Here is a 21,319-nt window from a genome sequence, read left to right as displayed (position 1 = left end):
TCTGAAATCCTTTTCTGTGAGAAAGTCAGGGTCGAGGACTGGTATTCTTTTCCTGCAGAGAGAATTTCCTCTCTCCAGCCTGAGTCCGCACTCTCTGCGAATTCGGGGGGTGGGGATTAACTCCCGTGCTGAGAAGACCAACGGGACTGATGTGAGGTGTGGCTTGAGGGCCACCTCATGGGGCTGGCGGGACTCAGGGACTCCCGGCAGACTTTACCAGTCCTAGTCTTCCCAGTCGCTCCCAGGGTGGCAAAAGTGGATCAGGAGGAAGTGATCATCTTTCTCCTTCCTCTCCACTTCACATAAGCCCCTTCTGTGGAAACCCACCAGCTTCAGAAGGGCACACACCAAACACCCTGGCAAACTGCGGGGGGGGGGAGGGCTGGGGGGGCTGGAAGGGGGACTCAACCCCCAGCACTGCAGACAAAACAGAAGGTGAAGAGAGGAGGAATCCATCCCACCCACCCCTGCCTTCTGGTTCTGAGTTTTGTTTTTCTATTTTTTGGGGGGGGGGGGGGTGAGAACATCATAGTTGGTGCTCAGAGATCACCCCTAGCAGTGCTAGGTGGGTGGGGAACCATTGCTTAATGCCCAGGATTTAGACCTAGGTTGGGCGGTCTGAGCATACAGGTAGAGCATACGCCTTGCACGGCGCCCTGCCCTGGGCCTGCATCTCATACAGTCCCCCGGGCACTGCCAGGAGAAATTCCTGAGTGGAGAACCAGAGGTAACCCCTAGGCATCACCTGGTGTGATCCAAAAAGCCAAGCTAATCTAATCTTAAAAAGTAAACGTAGGGAGCTGGAGCCATAGCACAGTGGGGAGGGCGTTTGCCTTGCACTCGGCCAACCCGGGTTCGATTCCCAGCATCCCACATGGTCCCCTGAGCACCGCCAGGGGTCATTCCTGAGCGCAGAGCCAGGAGTGACCCCTGTGCATCGCCGGGTGTGACCTAAAAAAAAAAATCAAAAAAATAAAAGTAAAAGTAGATTGGGGTGCAGAGCCAGGAGTGACCCCTGAGCATCGCCAGGTGTGATCCAAAAAGCCCCACAAAATAAAATATTTTTTTAAAGTAGGTTGGGGTTGGGGAGATGCAATACAATCACCTTAATCCCTGTACTACGTCTCCGCTCGGGTACTGAGTCTTGCAGATGGTTCCCTGGTTCTCCGAGTTGCTGATGGCTATGATGGCCCTTCTCGGGCCCCTTAATTGACGCGAGGGGACCTCCCTGCAGCTGGTATGTGTGTGAATTATCCAAGCTGGACCCGGGTTATTTCCCTAAGAAGAGGATGGGGAACCATGTGCCCAGCGGAGGGAACAGAAGTGGCGGAGAACAGCAGGCATTTCGCCAAAGCGCCTTCTCCTTTTTTTTTTTTGCTTTTTGGGTCACACCCGGCGATGCACAGGGCTTACTCCTGGCTCTGCACTCAGGAATTACTCCCGGCAGTGCTCGGAGGACCCTATGGGATGCTGGGAATCGAACCCAGGTCGGCTGTGTGCAAGGCAAACGCCCTACCCACTGTGCTATCGCTCCAGCCCCAACAGCCTTATATTTTAATAATTTTATTTATTTGTTTGTTTTTGCTTTTTGGGTCACTCCTGGCTCTGCACTCAGGAGTTACTCCTGGTGGTGCTCGGGGGGACCCTATGGGATGCTGGGAATCGAACCCAGGTCGGCCACGTGCAAGGCAACGCCCTCCCCGCTGTGCTATGGCTCCAGCCCCAGGGCGCCTTCTCTTGCTTGAGGCATGAACATCCCTTAGCTTTCCCCGTGATTGTCCGGAGGGGGCAGGAGGGGCTCTCCCCGCAGTGCTCCGGGGATCATGCGGTGCTGGGGATCCAACCAAGTCTCCTGCCTGCGATGCAGGAGCCCATCAGCCTGTCGAGCGGCTTTGGGAGCTGGGGAATGGGGGACTGATGCTGATCGCTGCCGCAGTTCTCCAGGATACTGGGGCCGGCAGCAGCAGCACGAGGCGGGGATCAGAATCCTCGGGAGCCGGGTCCAGGTTTCGGGGGTGTGAGTTCCTACAGTGTCCCGGCTCGGAAGCAGCCCTGGGCGTCTCAAGGGCTTCAGCAAGTGAACTGGGAACTGTGTGCTACGAGGATGCAGACGGAGGGGACAGAAACGAAAGCTGTGCGGATGGACGCGTGCAGGCACACGGGCACCGACAAACGGGTAAATCCAGCCACGAACGAGCGTCGCGCAGGCAGGCGCGCGATGAAGATTGGTCCTTCGGGCCACCCGTACTCCCGGATGTTCCCCCCCTCCCCCGAAGCCCTCGCCCCGCCCCGCTTTCCCAGCTCTCTCTCGGGCGCCCCCTGGCGGGAGCGCGAAGCCCGACTCCACCGCTCCCGCCGCGTCCCCGCCCGCCACAGTCAGCCCCTCGCGAGGTCTGGCGGGGAGCGGGGCTCTCGGTCGTCTCGGCGTGGCCGTCTTCCGCCCCCTGGCGGCGGCGGCGGCGGAAGCGGCGGCGGCGGAACCGGAAGCTCCCAGCGGGCGTCGCGGCCGCGCGCGGCCTTCTGGGAAATGTAGTCCGCGCCGCCCCCCGGCCCCCGCCGCCTCCCCGGCGCGCGAGCCCCGGGGAACTACGTCTCCCGGCGCGCCCCGCGCGCCCCCGCCGCGGCCATTTCGTCCGGCCCGGCGCGGGCCCGAGATGGCGGCGGGGCGCCCGTGAAGGTTGCCCCGGCCCGCGCCCGCGCCCGCGCCATGGACCTCCGCACGGCCGTGTACAACGCCGCGCGCGACGGCAAGCTGCAGCTGCTGCAGAGGCTGCTGAGCGGCCGCGGCCGCGAGGAGCTGGACGAGCTGACGGGCGAGGCGGCGGGCGCGGGCACGCCGCTGCTCATCGCCGCGCGCCACGGGCACCTGGAGGTGGTGGAGTACCTGGTGGACCGCTGCGGCGCCAGCGTGGAGGCGGGCGGCGCCGTGCACTTCGACGGCGAGACCATCGAGGGCGCGCCGCCGCTCTGGGCCGCCGCGGCCGCCGGGCACCTGGACGTGGTGCGCAGCCTGCTGCGGCGCGGCGCCTCGGTGAACCGCACCACGCGCACCAACTCCACGCCCCTGCGCGCCGCCTGCTTCGACGGGCACCTGGAGGTGGTGCGCTACCTGGTGGGCGAGCACCGCGCCGACCTGGAGGTGGCCAACCGGCACGGGCACACCTGCCTGATGATCTCGTGCTACAAGGGCCACCGCGAGATCGCGCGCTACCTGCTGGAGCAGGGCGCGCGGGTGAACCGGCGCAGCGCCAAGGGCAACACGGCGCTGCACGACTGCGCCGAGTCCGGCAGCCTGGAGATCCTGCAGCTGCTGCTGGGCTGCCGCGCGCGCATGGAGCGCGACGGCTACGGCATGACCCCGCTGCTGGCCGCCAGCGTGACGGGCCACACCAACATCGTGGAGTACCTCATCCAGGAGCAGCCGGCGCCCCCGGGCCCGCCCGCCGGCCTCCCGCGCCGCGGGGAGGAGGAGGAGGAGGAGGAGCAGGAGCAGGCGGCGGCGCGGGCGGCGGGCCCCCGCGAGAGCTGCTGCCCCGCCAGCCGGGAGGCGGCCGTCGAGGCCCTGGAGCTGCTGGGCGCCACCTACGTGGACAAGAAGCGCGACCTGCTGGGCGCCCTCAAGCACTGGCGCCGCGCCATGGAGCTGCGCCACCAGGGCGGCGCCGCCCTGCCCAGGCCCGAGCCCCCGCAGCCCGTGCTGGCCTACGGCTGCGCCCGCGAGGCGGCCACGCCCGAGGAGCTGGAGGCGCTCGTCGCCGACCCCGACCAGATGCGCATGCAGGCGCTGCTCATCCGCGAGCGCATCCTGGGGCCCGCGCACCCCGACACGTCCTACTACATCCGCTACCGGGGCGCCGTCTACGCCGACGCCGGCAACTTCGAGCGCTGCATCCGCCTCTGGCGCTACGCCCTGGACATGCAGCAGAGCAGCCTGGAGCCCCTGAGCCCCATGACCGCCAGCAGCTTCCTGTCCTTCGCCGAGCTCTTCTCCTACGTGCTGCAGGACCGGGCGGCCCGGGGCGGCCCGGGCACCCAGATCGGCTTCCCCGACCTCATGGGCGTGCTCTGCAAGGGGGTGCGGGAGGTGGAGCGGGCCCTGCAGCTGCCCAAGGAGCCGGGGGACGCGGCCCAGTTCACCAAGGCGCTGGCCATCATCCTCCACCTGCTCTTCCTGCTGGAGAAGGTGGAGGCCAGCCCCGAGCAGCAGCACTTCAAGCACCAGACCGTGTACCGGCTGCTCAAGTGCGCGCCGCGCGGCAAGAACGGCTTCACGCCGCTGCACATGGCCGCCGACAAGGAGACCACGAGCGTGGGCCGCTACCCCGTGGGCCGCTTCCCCTCCCTGCAGGTGGTGAAGGTGCTGCTGGACTGCGGGGCCGACCCGGACAGCCGCGACTTCGACAACAACACGCCGCTGCACGTCGCCGCCCAGAACAACTGCCCGGCCATCATGAACGCCCTGATCGAGGCCGGGGCCCACATGGACGCCACCAACGCCTTCAAGAAGACGGCCTACGAGCTGCTGGACGAGAAGCTGCTGGCCCGGAGCACCATCCAGCCCTTCAACTACCTGACCCTGCAGTGCCTTGCCGCCCGCGCCCTGGACAAGAACAAGATCCCCTACAAGGGCTTCATCCCCGAGGAGCTGGAGGCCTTCATCGAGCTGCACTGACCCGGGAGGGCCGAGGCGCTGCCCGCCTGCCCGCCCACCGATTGGCTGTCGCGCCCCAGGGGCTGCTTCCGCTTCCGGGAGGGGCGGGGCCGCGGCGCTGCCCACGGATTGGCTGTCGCGCCCCAAGGGCTGCTTCCACTTCCGGTTGGGCTGTTGCGCTGCCATCGATTGGCTGCCGCTCCCCAAGAGCTGCTTCCGCTTCCGGGAGGGGCGGGGCCGCGGTGCTGCCCACGGATTGGCTGTCGCGCCCCAAGGGCTGCTTCCGCTTCCTGTGGGGGCTGTCGCGCTGCCAGCGATTGGCTGCCGCTCCCCAAGGGCTGCTTCCGCTTCCGGGAGGGGCGAGGCCTTGGCGCTGCCCCCGGATTGGCTGTCGCGCCCCCAGGGCTGCTTCTGGGAGGGGCGGGGCTGCGGCGCTGCTCGCCGATTGGCTGTTGTGCCCCAAGGGCTGCTTTCGCTCCGCCTCCACAGCCGGCCCTTTCCCCTCGGCGGGGACCCAGGCGGTTCCTGGGAGAGCCGGCGGTGCTAGAGACCTCCTGGATCCCGTGCTAGTGGGCCATCCGGGCCCGGTCCTTGCTGGAGAGGCGCAGGACCTTCCCCAGGGGCCCACCCTCCGCCTTAACCTAGAACAGGAATCTAAGCCATGGGCGCTCCTCCCCCACCCCCGGGGAGGGGCGCTCCTCCGATGCAGCAGCAGCGAGTGCGAGCCGGGTCAGGCCCAGAACGACCCCCGGGGGCAGCTCCGGAGCGGGATCGCCGCCCTGGCGCCCCCCGCCCACCCTGCTGTGGGCAGGTGGCACGAGGGAAGCCCCAAGGGCTCGTGCCTGAGCGCCCCTGTCCCGCCTGGCCTGAGCTGGGGTGGCTAAAAAGGAAACCGAGGAAGGTCCAGGGGACGAACCCCGGGCCCCGCCCCCCAAGCCCAGGGGCGTCTCTTAAGTGCCCTTTCCCTGCCGCTCCCCGAAACGAGGGTGACGGTCACGCAGCGCCGGGGGCCCCGGAGCACGGTCAGGCCTGGCGGCTGTCCCCACGGCTGCAGCGGCCTCTCGAGCTGCCCCAGCACCCGGGCCCGGGCGTCCCCGAGAAGAGCCCGACCTCGGCGAGCCGGCAGGCAGCCTCGGCATCGGGTCCCCGGCGGGGCAGGGGGGTCTGTGCGGAGGTCCCCGCGCCCCCCGCCGCCTCTGCGCGGACGAGGCCCGTGTGTGCATTTGCAGTGTGTGTTAGCGCCGTCGTCGGGCCCGGCCCGCGGGGAGCTGGAGCGACGGGGCGGACGCGTGCCTGGGAGCCGACGGCATTAAAACGAGACTCTGGAAGCCCCCTTGTGGTCCTTGTCGGGGGTGGGGAGCCAGCCCCGGACACCCCACCGCGGGGGCGGGCCCGCCGTTTCCGGGGTCCCGCGGGGAAGGTTTGGTGTTGAGCGGCACGTGGACCGCGGCTCGAGGAGCAGGCTGGCAGCGGGCAGGGTGGCACGAGGGAAGCCCCAGGGCCCTCCTTCCGGCCCCCCGAGCTGGGTGCGTCCCCCGGCGCCCGCTCACCCTCGCCTGCCATCCTGGGCCTTGGCCGGGGGTCGCCACGTGTGCAGAGCAGCCCCTCGCCCCCCAGCGCAGTGTCCCTCGGTCACGGAGCATTTTGCTGCCCCGGGCACCTGCTGGCCGCCCAGGGCGCTGCCAGCCCCCAAGGTCGGTTGATCTTTCGTCACCTCCAGCAGAGCCCACGGGCGCCGGGGCTGGTTCCCTTCCAGAAAACTCCCAGCTAAGGCATCCAGGGAAGCCCACCTGGGGCGAGACACGACCTGAGCATTTACTCAGCCTCAGGCCGTGCTCCTGCGCCTGCTTGGGGAAAGCCTCAGTGAGAAGCGGGGGAAACTGAGGCCACAGACAGCAGCAAGACTTCACGAAGAATGACTGGGGCGTACGCCGAGCACAGCAGGCTGGAGCCCAGACTTTAGTTGAAGGGGCGCTGAGTCCCCCCCCCAACATTCCCCTGGCACCCCAAGCATGTCCAGAAGTGACCCCGAGCACTGAACCAGGAGAAGCCACCCCCCCCCCCCCGCATACCCCAAAAGAGCCAGACTTGGGCCCCTCCGCCGTTCCACTGAAGGGCTGGGGTGGGTTTCAGATGCTGCTTCGTGTGGCCACTGAAGGCACAGAAATGGGTTCCCAGAGGGTCCCGGCTGGCTGCAGGGGGTGCAGCTCACCTGGCAGGGGTCTGGGGAGGAGCCCTCCCGAAGAAATGGGGGGTCCTAAAATGGGGAGCAGAAGCCTGGGAGGCACCTCAGGGAGAGGACTGTGAGGCGGCGCTTTCTCGGAGAAAGACAGCATGCGGGGGGCGGGAACCAAAGGGCCCCCAGTAAGAAACGTCACCCGCCTTGTATCAGTGTCAAAAGTAAACTGCAGAGACAGCAGGGAGAGCATCTGTCTTGCACATGGTGGGCCAGGACTCGATCTCCAGCATCTCACGGGGTCCCCCAAGTCTGTCAGGAGTCACTCCTGAGCACCGCCAGGTGAGGCCAAAAAAGCCAAGCTAGCTCAGGAGCGCAGCAACCTGCCACGCTCAGGGGTGGCCTGTGCGCCCACTGCCTGTCTCGAACACAAGCTGCCCAATGAATGAATGAATGCCTTCCCCCTTGGGGGATCTGGGCTGGAGTCCCCCCGGCCTGTCCCGAACCACCCCTTGTCTTCCAAGACACGGCCCCCTTTTACAGGGCCCAGGGCCAAAGATAGCGCAGGGCCCCTTGTCATGTGGTCGGCTCCAGCTGGACATGGGTGTGGAGCCTGCTAAGAGATCCAGTTGGATCCGGATAAAGAGGGTGGCTCCCACACGGGGGTGGCAGGCACACCCCCCTCCTACAGAAGCCAGAAATGTTTCCTCTCTGGGCCCCAGCGCCACCTCTGTCCAAGTCTACCAAACGGCATGGAGAGCACTGAGTGGAATACCGCCACCTCCAGGAAGCCTCCCTAGATTCTCTCCATGGCACCTCTCCTTCCCCTCGCCCTGGGTGTTTTTCCTTCTCAGACGTTAGCACCTGAACCCCGGTCAGTGACCTCTGGCTCCCTCATTTGTTCTTCAGAACAACCACATGAGGCTGTGTCATCCCCACCCCCACCCCTTGGGTCCCGGGCACCAAGTAGAGGAGATGGGGCCCTGCAGCTCACCCAGTGCTCACTGAGTGGGTAAAGAAACGGACATGGGGGCTCAAAGGCCAAAGAGGCCTGTGTGGCTGGGTGTGAGGAGATCCTTGGTTTGGGTTTTGTGTTTCTTTGTGATGGTGCTCGGGGCGGACTCCTGATTCCTTTGGAGGGCAGTTCCTGCAGCCTATGGGGCAGTGATCTGGTGAGCCCCGATACCAGATGCCACAGCCACACGCCCTGGGACAGCCTATCAATTCATTTTTGCTTTTGAGATCACTCTCAGGCTACTCCTGGTGGTGCTCAGGGGACCCTACGAGCTATGAGCTGGGACGGAACCCTGACGGGCACGGGCAAGGCAAGTGCCCACCCTGCTGTACTCAGGCCTGTACTTCCCCTGTTGGGCTCAGGCCCAACACTAAAGCCTGTTTAAAGGGAAAATAAATGCTGGGGTTAGACCACTGCCCTTTCCCCAGGCACCGCCAGGAGCGATCCCTGAGCACAGCGGGGTATGCCTCCCCCCACCCCCAAAAAGGAAAAATTAAGTGAGGAGATAGCTCAAAGGAGCCCCAGGTTAGGTCTCTGGCCCTATCCCCTCCCCCACTCCAAAAATGAAGGGACTGAAGGAATAGGAAATTAAGTCAAAGGGTCAGAGCAACAGGACAGCAGGGAGGGTGCTTGCCTTGCCCATGGCCAACCTGGGTTCGATCCCCAGCACCCCACAGGGTCCCCTGAGCCCCGCCCGTAATGATTCCTGAACACAGAGCCTGGAGTTGGCCCCGAGCACTGTCAGGTGTGGCTCAAGAACCGAAAGGAAAGTAAAGCCCAAACAAAGATACAGCAAAATGGGATGGGAGCTCTAATACAACAGGTAGGGTGTTTGCCTTGCAAACAGCCAATCCGGGTTCAACCCTGGCATCCCCCAAGCACTGCCAGGAGAAATTCCTGAGTGCAAAGCCAGGAGTGATCCCTGAGTCATTGCTGGGTGAGAGCCCCTTCCCAAAAGAAAATGGATTCAGCAAAAGTCCCCCAGGGTAGGCAAAGTTTGGGACTGACATGAGGGACTCAGGGACAGGGTGCCCCCCCCTTTCGGTACTTAGGTGCCAGCAGAGAACAGGGACAGTGATTCTAGAGTGGGTGCTACTACAGGGGACCCCCAGTGGGGCATTGGGGAAGATGAAAGACTGGGTCAGGCACTACCCCCACCCCCCAGCGGTTTCTGGGGGGAGACACCATTGAACTCTCCTTGGAAACTGGACACCCTGCCCATGTCCTAGGGCTATTAAAAGGCCGCGTCTGTGAGCAGGTTAAAAATAAAAGATCCAGGGGCCAGAGCGATAGGACGGCCGGGAGGGCGTTTGCCTTACAGGCGGCTGAGGTTCAACCCCTGGCAGCCCCTAGGGTCTCGGGGACACCACCAGGAGTAACCTCTTAGCAGGTGTGGCCCGAAAACCAAATAGAGAACTAGGTCCGGTAGCCAGTCCACGGGGGACTCTGAGATCGTGCTGGGAGACACCGTATGCAGGAGAGAAAAGCTGCGGCTAGGCCGAGGGTCCAAATGACCGGAACACGGCACCAAGGCAGGACTCCCTCGGGAGAGCCATCAGGGCAGGAAAAGGAGAAAGTGGGGAAGAAACGGTGGGCAGTGCGGTGGGCAAGGCACCTGCCTTCCTTGCATGTGGCCTAGCCCCGGGATGGAGCCGGGCACTCCATGTGGTCCCCTGAGCACTGAGACGGGATGCTGCAGCTGGCGGTTTTATCTCGGCTTGGTTTTGTCTCTGGAGCTCCAGACCCTGCAGGAAAGAGGCAGGAACCGCTGTCCAAAGGCGCTGGTGACCAGGAGGCCTCCCAGCACCTGTGCGATCCCCTAAGGACCCCAGTTGAAACGCACACTGGTTTGGCTCTCGAAGAGACTTTGTGTCCTCCACATGGCCTCACCCCCTCGCCTGAGAAACCACCGCCGAGAAGCCTTCCATGACTCCTCTGAACCCCAGCATCCCTGTTGTACAGGAAGTACTAATACTGAATGACCAAATGAATGGAATGAATAAAAGGGGCCGTTCCCCAGCAGGAGTGTGAATGGGGGGTGGGGGCTCCCTGGACTCAAGAGGATGTTTCACAGAGAAAGACCTGGGCGGCCCAGAGAGCGAGCTGGGGTGAGGCTGGCGTCAGGGAGTCACGGCACTCACATGGGTCCATACCAGGCCCCACACGCGGTCCCCCAAGCACTGCCACAAGTGATCGCTGAGCACAGACCCAAGGTTAAAACCTCTGGCACAACCAAAAAAATACTAGATCTGAGCCCCTGCAAAAAACAGACTTGATCCCCAAAAATGTGATATCTCGTAACAAAATAGGAGACTAACACCTAGGAATAGCTGAGATAAGTGCCAGGAGGTTCACTCCATGGCTTGGAGGCCAGCCGCACACGCTAGGGGAAAAGGCAGCTCAGATAGAGAAGGGAGCACCAAGTAAAGGGTGTTGGAAGGATCCTTCCAGGATGGGAGAAGCGTGCTGAAAGTAGACTAGAGACCGAACATGATTGCCATCCATTACCTCTTTTGCAAACCATAGCACCCAAAGGAGGGCTGGAGCGATAGCACAGCGGGTAGGGCGTTCGCCTTACAAGCGGCCAACATGGCCGACCCGAGTTCGATTCCTCCACCCCTCTCGGAGAGCCTGGCAAGCTACCGAGAGTATTGGATATGCCAGACACAGTAACAACAAAGTCTCCAATGGAGACGTTACTGGGCCCGCTCGAGCAAATCGATGATCAACGGGAGGGCCTTTACCTTTTACCTAGCACCCAAAGGAGAGAGAGAACAAAAGGGAATGCCCTGCCACAGAGGCATGGTGGGATGGGGGGTGGGAGGAATACTGGGATCCGTGGTGGTGGGAATTGGGCACTGGTGGAGGGATGGGTACTCGATCACTGTATTATTGAAACCCAAGCACAAAAATTTGTAAGTCTACAACTGTACCTCATGGTGTCTAATAAGTTTTTTTAAAAATGTGATATCTCAGGGGTCAGGGACTCATCCCCCATATGTGTGGATCCTTGTGAAGTGCATAGCCCCCCTCCTTGTAGCCCTGGAGACCCCCCCAAGCATCAATGGGGCGACTGGGGCTGTCTCGGCACTCACGCGCGCCCTCTGGTGGCCACCCCGGGAACGTAGTGTTGGGACGTCATCAGGGGCGGGAACTGCTTAGATGTGAGGGTCGTCCAGGTGGAGGCAGAAGAGGGAGGAAAAGAGGAATTCTGCAGGGGAAACAGGGCCACATCTGGCGCTGTGAAGCTCTGCAGCCCCTGAGTGCTGGGATCTAACCCGGGTCCGCACACGTGCAAGGCCAGCACGCTCCCCTCTGTGCCATCGCTCCAGGGGGGCCTGGGGGGACCCTGAACAGATGTTTGGGGCAGCATCAGAACTGGTCGCCTGTCAGAGACAGTCAAGGACGCCTCCCCCGATTTTTCCAGCTGAGCGACTCAAACTGGGACACCAAAGGAAGATGGGGGCGGGCGGGACAGTCAGGCACTGCATAGCTTGTGAGCTCTCTGGGGCCCCCTCCAGCACAGAGATGCCGGGGACAGTAGCACCCGGGACCCGGAGCTCAGGGGAGGCCAGGGCTGGAGGTGGGGTTGGGGTGACCCGAGGGAAGGGCAGCCGGCAGGGCTGACAGCCAGGAGTAGGGGACAGGGGGGATCTGCAGGAGGAGGGTCGGGGGAGACAGAGAAACCCAGCTCAGGACAACCAGAGGGGGGACCAAGGGGTCCCCGGAGGGGTCCAAGGAGAGCCGAATGTGGGGGTGGGGTCCCTGAGTTCTCAGGAGGGAGCTCCCAGGAGGGGAAAGAGGAGGAAGGAATACAGCCACAGACAGGAAACAGGCAATGGGCAGGAAATAACAATTTTGGTCACACCGGGGTGGGAGGCATCGGGGTGAGGGGTTGCCCATTCTGCAATAATGCTGACTTCTGGAAGGTTCCGATTTGCAAGGGTTGCTTCCTCCTCGGGCTCAGCAGGGGTTCCGGTTCCCTCCCGAGAGGCAGGTCAGGAGAAAGGCTCTTTGCACGCTCCCCCCGTTTGAATCCATCACTCCCTCCCTCTGGTTCTCTGCGCAGAGCCGCGAATAGCCTCTTGGAGCCCCTGGGTGTGGCCCAAACCCCCACCCCAAAACAAGCCCACTGAAGTCCCCAGCCACTGGACGGTGAGCATTCACGGGACGCATTTTAACTCCTAAATGCACCACCCCCTGCACTAGCCTCAGGCCCCGAGAGCTGGTTTGGGGGCCACACCCAGCAGTGCTCAGGAGTCATGCCTGTCTCTGCATGACTCAGGGATCGCTCCTGCCAGTGCTTCGGGGAACCCTAAGGGATGCCCGAGCTCGAGCCCAGCTCAGCTGCATGCAAAGCATCCAATTCCCGCCGTCCCTTGGCTCTGGCCCCCAACGGAAAGAAACGGGCGCCGGCGTTTTCTTCTCACCAAAAATCAAAGGCGGGGGGTCCCCCTGAGGCCGACGGTGCTGGCGAAAAACCAATATTCACTCAATAAATATTTATCACAATCGAAGCACCTCAGCAATCTCCCCCAGCCCTGCATCTAGTATCAGAATAGGTGAGCCAACCCCACGTCCAATCCCAAGACCCCGGGACACCACAAACATCATCATCGGGTCTTGCTCACGCCACTTCCCGAGAGTAGCAGTCTCCTTCCAGAATGTTCTGGGTGGCAAAACCTCTCCCGACCACCCCTGTAGGCGGCTGGGCGAGAGGGACGGGACCCCCCAAGGTCCCCCAAAGATCAGACCCGGTCCCGCGGTCACTCGGCCTCCGGTCCCGCCTTGTCCTCCAGGGGCGGGGCCCCTCTCTGGCCCCACATGTGGTTGCTCAGCCCCAGCTGCACCATGTGGGCGTTCTGGATGATCAGGGGCTGCACCCCCGGGCTCTGGGGGGAGGGCGGCGGGAAGGGGGGCTGCAGAGCAGGGGGCGGCGGGACGCCGGGCGGCCAGGCCGGGGAGAGCGGCGGGGGCGCCCCGGGGTCCCCCGCGCCCCAGGCCTCGAACCCGCCCAGCTCCACCCGCAGCTGCTCCATCTGCCGGCAGAACGCCCGGTAGCTCCGGGCGTAGGCCGAGGTCGCGGCGGCCCAGGCGCGGGCCCGCTGCTGCTCCCCCTGCAGCCGCTGGCGCCGCTCGCGCAGGGCGTGCACCTCCTGCTCCCTCCTCCAGTGCTCCCGGCGCTCCCGCAGCACCTGGGGCCGGAAGGTGCGGCCCACCTTCTGCGCGAAGACGGGCGAGCGCTCGTCCAGCCAGACCAGGCCCGCGAGCAGCGCGGCCGCGTCGGGGCTCAGCTGCTCCGCGGAGCTCTCGAGGGGCAGGAAGGGGACGGCGCTGTCGCGCCAGCCGGGCCGCGTGAGGCTGCCCAGGAGCGCCTGGCCGAGCTGGTGCAGGCTCAGGCGGCAGCCGAAGCTGGGCGTGAGCAGCAGCACGGCGAAGGCCGAGTGCTCCAGCGCGTCCTGCAGGCAGCGCAGCTCCCCGCGGCCCGGCTGCTGGAAGTCCTCGCAGAAGGTGGCGCCGCCCGCCACGCCCAGGCCCTCCAGCCGCCGCCGCACGCGCAGGGCCACGTGCTCGTCGGCGCGCGTGTGCAGCACCACGAAGCTGTGGAACTTCCGCTCCGGGGGCCCGGGCGGGGCGGGGGGCGGGGCGGGGGGCGGGGCCGCCGCGGCGGGGCCCGGGGCGGGGGGGCTCCCGGGCGGGGGGGGCCGCGGGCAACGAGGGCCCCGCGCCCAGCGCCGCGCCGGACGCCCGGCCGCGGCCCGCGCGGGCACTTCCGGCGCGCGGCTTCCGGTCGGGGCCGGCACTTCCGCTTCCGGTGGGCGCCGGGTGGGCGGGGCCCGGCGCCGCCTCGGGGCGCGGCTGCCCGGGGGAGGGCCCGCTGCCCGCAGCGCTGGCCTCGGGGAGCCCCGGGGGGCTCGCGGGCTCCGAGGCGGGCGGCCAGCTCGTCTCCTCGGGCTCCTGGCCGCCCCCCGCCGCCCGCCCGGGCTCCGCGCACAGCTTGCTGGGCCCCCGCGGGCCGCGCTGCGAGCCCAGGACGGTCCTGGTCGGGGACTGGCTGATCTCCAGCCTGCTGGCCAGGGAGGTGGGGCTCCCCGTGGACCTCAGGGAGCGCCCATGGCTCCAGCCCGGCGGGCCCTCGATGGGCAGCGGCGACGAGGAGGAGCGCGGGGGCTGGCCCGGCCCGGAGCGGAGGGGCTGGAAGGGCTCTGCATCGGCGGCGAGGTCCCGTGCACGGTGCTCCCGGGCCTCCTCCTGGAGCTCCCGCAGCCGGGGATCGGCGGGGTCCCATGCACGGTGCTCCCGGGCCTCCTCCTGGAGCCCCCGCAGCCGGGGATCGGCGGGGTCCCGTGCACGGTGCTCCCGGGCCTCCTCCTGGAGCTTCTGCAGCCGGGGATCGGCGAGGTCCCGTGCACGGTGCTCCCGGGCCTCCTCCTGGAGCCCCCGCAGCCGGGGATCGGCGGGGTCCCATGCACGGTGCTCCCGGGCCTCCTCCTGGAGCTCCCGCAGCCGGGGATCGGCGGGGTCCCATGCACGGTGCTCCCGGGCCTCCTCCTGGAGCCCCCGCAGCCGGGGATCGGCGGGGTCCCATGCACGGTGCTCCCGGGCCTCCTCCTGGAGCCCCCGCAGCCGGGGATCGGCGGGGTCCCATGCACGGTGCTCCCGGGCCTCCTCCTGGAGCCCCCGCAGCCGGGGATCGGCGAGGTCCCATGCACGGTGCTCCCGGGCCTCCTCCTGGAGCCCCCGCAGCCGGGGATCGGCGAGGTCCCATGCACGGTGCTCCCGGGCCTCCTCCTCCTGGAGCCCCCGCAGCCGTGGATCGGGGAGGTCCCGTGCACGGTGCTCCTGGGCCTCCTCCTGGAGCCCCCGCAGCCGGGGATCGGCGAGGTCCCATGCACGGTGCTCCCGGGCCTCCTCCTGGAGCTCCCGCAGCCGGGGATCGGCGAGGTCCCATGCACGGTGCTCCCGGGCCTCCTCCTGGAGCTCCCACAGCCGGGGATCGGCGAGGTCCCATGCACGGTGCTCCCGGGCCTCCTCCTGGAGCTCCCGCAGCCGGGGATCGGCGAGGTCCCATGCACGGTGCTCCCGGGCCTCCTCCTGGAGCTCCCACAGCCGGGGATCGGCGAGGTCCCATGCACGGTGCTCCCGGGCCTCCTCCTGGAGCTCCCACAGCCGGGGATCGGCCCTGACGCTCGGCGTCTGCAGGGCCGTCTGGTACGACGCCGAGTCCTGCATGGCACCCGGGCACAGCTCCTCCTCCTCCTCCTCCGCGAGCAGGTGGTGCAGCGGGGCCGCGGCCCGCGACAGGTCTGGGGGCTCCGCGGGCGCGGGGGCGCCGGCGGCGTCCATGCCCGCCCAGTGGCTGGCGACCAGCTGGGCCTCCGCGTCCGCCTTCAGCGCCCGCAGGCAGCTCCGGGCCTTGGTGTCCTGGCCCAGCTGCTGGCGCACCATGAGGAGCAGCGGGCAGCCGGCGGGCAGCCTGCCCTCAGGCGCTTCGGCTTGTGTTGCAGGTGCAGGAGTCTCTGCTCAGGATGGCAAAGGCCCCGGGCAGAGACGGGCACTGACTGGCCATGGACACACGCGGAGCCCGGGCCTCGTGATGCTGGCCAGTCCCGTCCACCACTGGCCTCCCCGACTCGCTCTACCTGGGCAGAGCGCATCAGGGGCCGCCACCGGCCGACCTAAGGAGCAAAGGGAGACAGGATTAGGGATGCGGGGGCAGGGATGGAATCCGGCTCGGCCTGTTCAAGGCCAGCACCTTCCCTGCTGGACCGTAGCTCTGGCCTTACCTACAACTTTAAAAGAGAAGAAAAGGCGTCGTGGGGCAGGAGGGATAGTACAGCAAGTTTGCCTTGCACGCAGCCGACCCTGGTTCCATCCCCAGCATCCCACAGGGTCCTCCAAGCACCGCTAAGAGTAATTCCTGAGTACAAAGTACAGAGCCAGGAGGAGGAACCCTTGTGCATCACCGGGTGTGACCCAAAAAGCAAAAAAAAAAAAAAAGTGTTGGGTTGGTATCCACCCTCCAACATAAGAAGCAAACGAAGTAGGGATGGGTAGCAGAGCAGCCATGAGTCAGGCTGGCAGGTTTTTTGTTTCTTCACACCACACCCAGCAGTGCTCAGGGCTCACTCCAGGCTCTTTGCTCAAGGATCTGGGGCTCTGGGGACCCTATGGGATGTGGGAGATCGCTTCAACCCCAGGGCGCTATTGATTGATTTTCTTTTGTACTGAATCGCCGGGTGATGCAGGGCTGTTACATTGTTGTTCGTGATTGGGTTCCAGTCATACAATGTTCCAACACTGGACCTTTCACGGATACACATTTTCCACTGCCTCATTTTTTGAACAGCTCATTTTTGATTCATAATCTTTATTGAAGTTCCATCTAGAGCGATAAGACAGCAGCTAAGGCAAAGTTTGCCTTAAGTGCAGCCGACCTGGGTTCAATCCCTGGCAACCCCCAGAATGCCTTGAGCCCACCGGAGTACCACAAGTTAAGTCCCATGGTCCAGATCGGGGGCTAATTCCAAAGTCAAGTTATTCAAGAAGTGGGCTGGAGAGAGAGTTTGGGGGCTAAGACACTCGCCTTGTCCTCTCTCCATATGCTCAGATGAGCCTCACCCATGAGTGAATCTATTCCTGGACCTTGCGGCCACAACAATACGACGTCTCATCATCTCATACTCTACACCACCAGTATTCCAAGAGCAGCCAATATAAACATATATATGTGTGTGTGTGTGTGTGTGTGTATACATATATATATATATATACACACACATATATGGGCTGGAGTGATAGCACAGCGAGTAGACCCAGGTTCGATTCCTCTGTCCCTCTCGGAGAGCCCGGCAAGCTACCAAGAGTATCTCGCCCGCACGGCAGAGCCTGGCAAGCTCCCCGTGGCATATTCGATATGCCAAAAAAACAGTAACAAGTCTCACAATGGAGACATTACTGGCACCCACTCGAGCAGATCGATGAACAATGGGGGACAGTACTACAGTGCTATATAATAACCACACAAGGCTCGACTTTTTTTTTTTTTTTTGCTTTTTGAGTCACACCCGGTGATGCACAAGGGTTACTCCTGGCTCTGCACTCAGGAATTACTCCTGGCAGTGCTCGGGGGACCATATGGGATGCTGGGAATCGAACCCGGGTCGGCAGTGTGCAAGGCAAACGCCCTACCCGTTGTGCTATTGCTCCAGCTCCTAAGCACAGAACCAGGAATAAGCCCTGAGTGCACGCGCGCGCACACACACACACACACACACACCCCAAAACCCACAAGAACAAAAGCGAGCCCTGCCCTTGCACCCTTGCGATGCTGAGCCTTGCCAAACCCCAAAAAAGGCAGTTCTGTGTAAAACCTGGACACTCTGGGCTCCCAGGATCCAGCCGGGCAGGGCCAGCGACGACAGCCACTGCAGTCCCCTGGTCCAAGGTGCTTGGGAAGCTCTTCCGGGGCAGGAGGGCAGGGGGTGGGGCTCAGCTCCCAGCTCTTCCCTTCGGGCTGGAACCCCACGACGGGTCAGAGGCACAGCCCAGAGCCCCAAGGTTCTAGCAGAGCTGTGTATCGGCTGTCACAGACCCTCATGTCTGCTTTGGGGGTCACACCTGGCAATGCTCCTGGCTCCATAGTCAGGAATTCTCCTGGCAGCACTCAGGGGGCCCTATAAGGTGCCAGGAATGGAACCCGGGTCGGGCAGGTGGGAGGCAACTGCCCCCCTCTCACAGGCCCCCGTCCTGTGGCTCCCGGCCCAGAGGTCAGGCACCTGCTTTTCAAGGTCAGCCTTGGCCTGCTCCAGCTGTCCACCCACGTCCCATCCACGTGGGCCCTGCGCCCTCCTGAACCCCTTCGACTCTGCTCCCACAATCGATTTCACTTGTTTGCTGTGCAGGAGCCAAGGCAGTGAGGCTGGACGGGCTGTCCCTGGGGTGGGTGACACGTGGGCAGTGCCCGCGTGATTTACCCTGGAACATGCCACCGGCCTGGTATTCAGAAGGTGCCTAATACATGCCCCCTGCTCTTGTCGCTCCTCCCCAACAGGCCAGCCTGGTCTCCTGTCACTCACAGTTGACTCCTGGCCCCTTAGGAAATGAGATAAAGAAGGGGAGACCCCGCAAGTTGTCCCCCCAAACAGCTGTTCCCCAAAACTCCAGGCTGGGGCATAGCGTCCCACCTGTCAACCACTGACAACTGTCCAGGCACGCTGGGGAGGCTAACTGACCTACCTACCTATTCAGGATTTTTTTTTTTCCCATTTTTGGGCCCACACCAAGGATGTTCAGGGGTTGCTCCTGGCTCAATACTCAGGAATCACTTCTGGGACCTGGCCGGATGGCAGGATTTGAACTCGGGTGGGCTGGGCGCAAGGCAAATGCTCTCCAACTATTCGGCCCCTACCTGCCTATTTAAACAAGGCACAGAGAGGGAGGGCCACTTGCCCTGAGACACAGCAGAAAGTCAGGGACCAGGCCTGGGACCCCACGGAATCCTGGTGCTTCTCAAAGCACCTACGACACTGCAGGATTCCCAGAACTCCTCGGTGGTGGGGGGAGGGGGCTGGGGGTCGGGGGGCTACCACGGCAAGCCCAGGTCCCACCATTTGGGTACCTCCAAACACCACAGGAAGAGAAAGAGTGAACGGAACGAGCACGTCTCTTTTTTTCTTTTCAGGTCACACCCGGCGATGCACAGGGGTTCCTCCTGGCTCTGCACTCAGGAGTTACCCCTGGCGGTGCTCAGGGGACCCTATGGGATGCTGGGGATTGAACCCGGGTCTGCCGCATGCAAGGCAAACGCCCTCCCCGCTGTGCTACCGCTCCAGCCCAGCAAATGTCTCTTATTCAGAAGAGGACAGACCGGCAGACACATAGGAAAGCAGGGAGGGTGTGCCTCGCCCTCGGGAGACCCAGGTTTGATCCCCGGCACCCGAGAGGCATCCCCAAGCCCTGCTGTGGTGGTAGGGGTGGGGAGATCCCTGAGCACAAAGCCAGGAGTCAGGGGCCGGAGCAGTAGTACAGCCGGGAGGGCATCTGCCTTGCACACAGCCTATCCGGGTTCAATTCCCAGTATCCCATAGGGTTCCCCAAGCACCGCCAGGAGTAATTCTTGAGTGCAGAGCCAGGAGGAACTCCTAAGCATCCCTGGGCATGACCCAAAAAGAAAAAAAAAGAAAAAAGAAAAGAAAAGAAAGACCAAGAAGCCGTAAGGTCTTAGGCTGACAGTGATGCCAGGGATTTTCCAAAACAAAAAAAGCCAGGAGTCCTGAGCACCGCCAAAGGAAAAATAGCCCCCCAAAAGAGCACAGAGGCCGGAGGCAGGTTGGAGAAAGTGCCGGGTAGTAGGGGGGCATGTCTCCCCAAACCTCCAGTTGTCCTGGGAGGACCCCTAGCCACAGGAAGCAGGAAGAAATGTGGGTGCCGCATGGGGCTGGGGGCGGGGCTCTAAGGGCTGAAAGAAAAGGAAAGTTTGGGGAGAAATCAGAAACTATGGGGAAGAATGGGGGCGCAGGGAATTGCAGACGCATGTGGGGGGAAATGGGGGGGGCAACAGCACAGCGCGGACGGCGCGGGCTTCCCTGGCGCGTGGCAGACCCGGGTTCCGTCCCCGCAACCCCTAGGGTCTCCGGGGCGCCGCCAGGAGGGTCCCTGAGCGCAGAGCCTGGAGTCAGCCCCGAGCACCGCTGAGTGTGTCCCGAAAAAAATCAGGGAAAATCAGGGAAACAGCAAAGCGTGGGCGTGGGAAGCTATTCCAGGGGCTGGTGGGGAAGCCGAGGAAGCGGGGAGACCTTGGGGTCTCCGGGCGGGGTCCGGCGTGCCGGGAAAGCGGGGCGCTGAGGGAGCTGGGGGGATTGTGAGTCGGACGTTCAGGGGGGTGGGCATGACGGAACGGGGGCGCCAGGACGCATCAGTCCCCGGAGTCGGGGTGGGGGGCGGGAGAGCGCGCTTGGCCACCAGCTGGGGGTTGCAAGGAGGCGCGAGCGCCCAGGTATCTGCGGGGGCGGGGGGAAACCGCTTCTCCCGGCCCCCCACCCCCGGCTGCCCCGCGCTCCTACCCGGACTCCAGGACCGGCGGCCGCTCGTCCACGGGGCTCCAAAGCGCGGGGCGCGCACGGGGGCCTGGACCGCTCGCGCGGAGCTTCCTTCCGCGTGCGGCCTCGGGAGGAGGGAGAGGAAGGAGGAGGAGGGAGGAGAGAGGTGAGGTCACCAGCCCGGAGGTCCGGGAAAGTCCCTTAGACGCCCCAGACACACCCCAAGTTCACCAAGCCTTGGCCAGGCGCGCGTGCGCCCTCGGTGGCGGTGGCGGGCTGGATACGAGCGCGAGCGCGGGTGCCCCCAAACGGACCCCCCACACCCAGAGTCCTGGATTGGGGGTTGGGAGGGAGCACAATCTGGAAGGACAGTCAGTGAGAGTCTGCGTCAACGAGACCTTCCAGGAAAAACAGCAGGCTCTGTCTCCCCGAATTTGAAAGGGAAGTCCGGCGTCCTTGGAGAGGCTGAGGTCCCCCCCACCGAGGTGGTGAGAAGGGTGGGCGCAAGGGTTCCGAGCTCCCAGCTCCCGAGCACAGAGTCAGGAATTCAGCCCGGAGCACCACCGGGTGTGGCCCCCAGACCCACACATTAAATATAATTCTTTTAAATACGGGGTCTGGGTCCGGAGCAGTAGTACAGCGGGTAGGGCGTTTGCCTTGCATGCGGCCAACGCGAGTTCAATCCTCTGCATCCCATAGGGTCCCCGGAGCACCGCCAGGAGTAACTCCAGAGTGCAGAGCCAGGAGTAACCCCTGAGCATCGCTGGGTGTGACCCAAAAAGAAAATGTTAAAAATACGGGTTCTGAAAAGATAGTCCAGCAGTCCAGCGGGCAAGGTAGACAACCTTGCAAGCAGACAACCCAGGTTCAAGCTCCAGCACCCACCCCAGAGGGCCCCTGCAGCGATCACTGAGCACAGAGCCAGGAGTCAGCCCTGGGCAACACCAGGTGGGGTCCAAAAACAAACAAAAACAAAACAGAGCGAAAACTAAGGAGCCCGTATGTGCCTTGCACCAGCAGATACTGGGGTGGGTCCCCTGCGCTGCTCGGCCAGCGCTCTCCTCCCAACTCAAGGAAAGTGTCATTGATTCAGTCTGTTTACCTCTTCGGTTGGTTTGGGAGCTACACCAATGGTGCTCAAGGCTTCTCTGGGCTCTGGGCTTAGGGATCACTCCTGGTGAGGCTTCGGGGACCCTATGTTGAGTGGGGTCCCTCCTGAGGTGCCGGGGATCAACCCATGTTCTGCCACATGCTGGACAAGCACCCTCCCCAGGGCATTAGTTCTCTGGCCCCGAATTGGAGCACTAGCACAGCGGGTAGGGCGTTTGCCTTGCACCGGACCGACCCGGGTTTGATTCCCAGCTTCCCATATGGTCTTCCAAGCACCGCCAGGAGTAATTCCTGTGTGCATGAGCCAGGAGTAACCCCTGAGCATT

The 21,319-nt window shown here is 63.8% G+C and overlaps 2 protein-coding genes across 2 annotated transcripts; one reads left to right on the top strand and one right to left on the bottom strand.

The window, feature by feature from the left end:
- The first annotated feature begins 2,680 nt into the window (after positions 1–2,680).
- Positions 2,681–4,779, top strand: FEM1A (fem-1 homolog A). The gene has a single exon (XM_056107256.1). The coding sequence runs from the start codon at positions 2,708–2,710 to the stop codon at positions 4,670–4,672; it is 1,965 nt and encodes a 654-aa protein (XP_055963231.1). The 5' UTR covers positions 2,681–2,707; the 3' UTR covers positions 4,673–4,779.
- Positions 4,780–12,329: 7,550 nt separating this feature from the next.
- TICAM1 (TIR domain containing adaptor molecule 1) lies at positions 12,330–20,010 on the bottom strand. The gene is given in 4 exon segments (XM_056107262.1): positions 12,330–13,457; positions 13,540–15,302; positions 15,305–15,521; positions 19,908–20,010. Coding segments are annotated over 3 exon segments (2,808 nt in total). The 5' UTR covers positions 15,501–15,521; positions 19,908–20,010; the 3' UTR covers positions 12,330–12,608.
- Between the last annotated feature and the right edge of the window lie 1,309 nt (positions 20,011–21,319).

Source organism: Sorex fumeus, unplaced genomic scaffold (assembly GCF_029834395.1).
Source record: "Sorex fumeus unplaced genomic scaffold, SorFum_2.1 ptg000156l, whole genome shotgun sequence".
NCBI classification, from domain to species: Eukaryota; Metazoa; Chordata; class Mammalia; order Eulipotyphla; family Soricidae; genus Sorex; species Sorex fumeus.
This window is presented reverse-complemented; position numbering and strand designations above follow the sequence as displayed.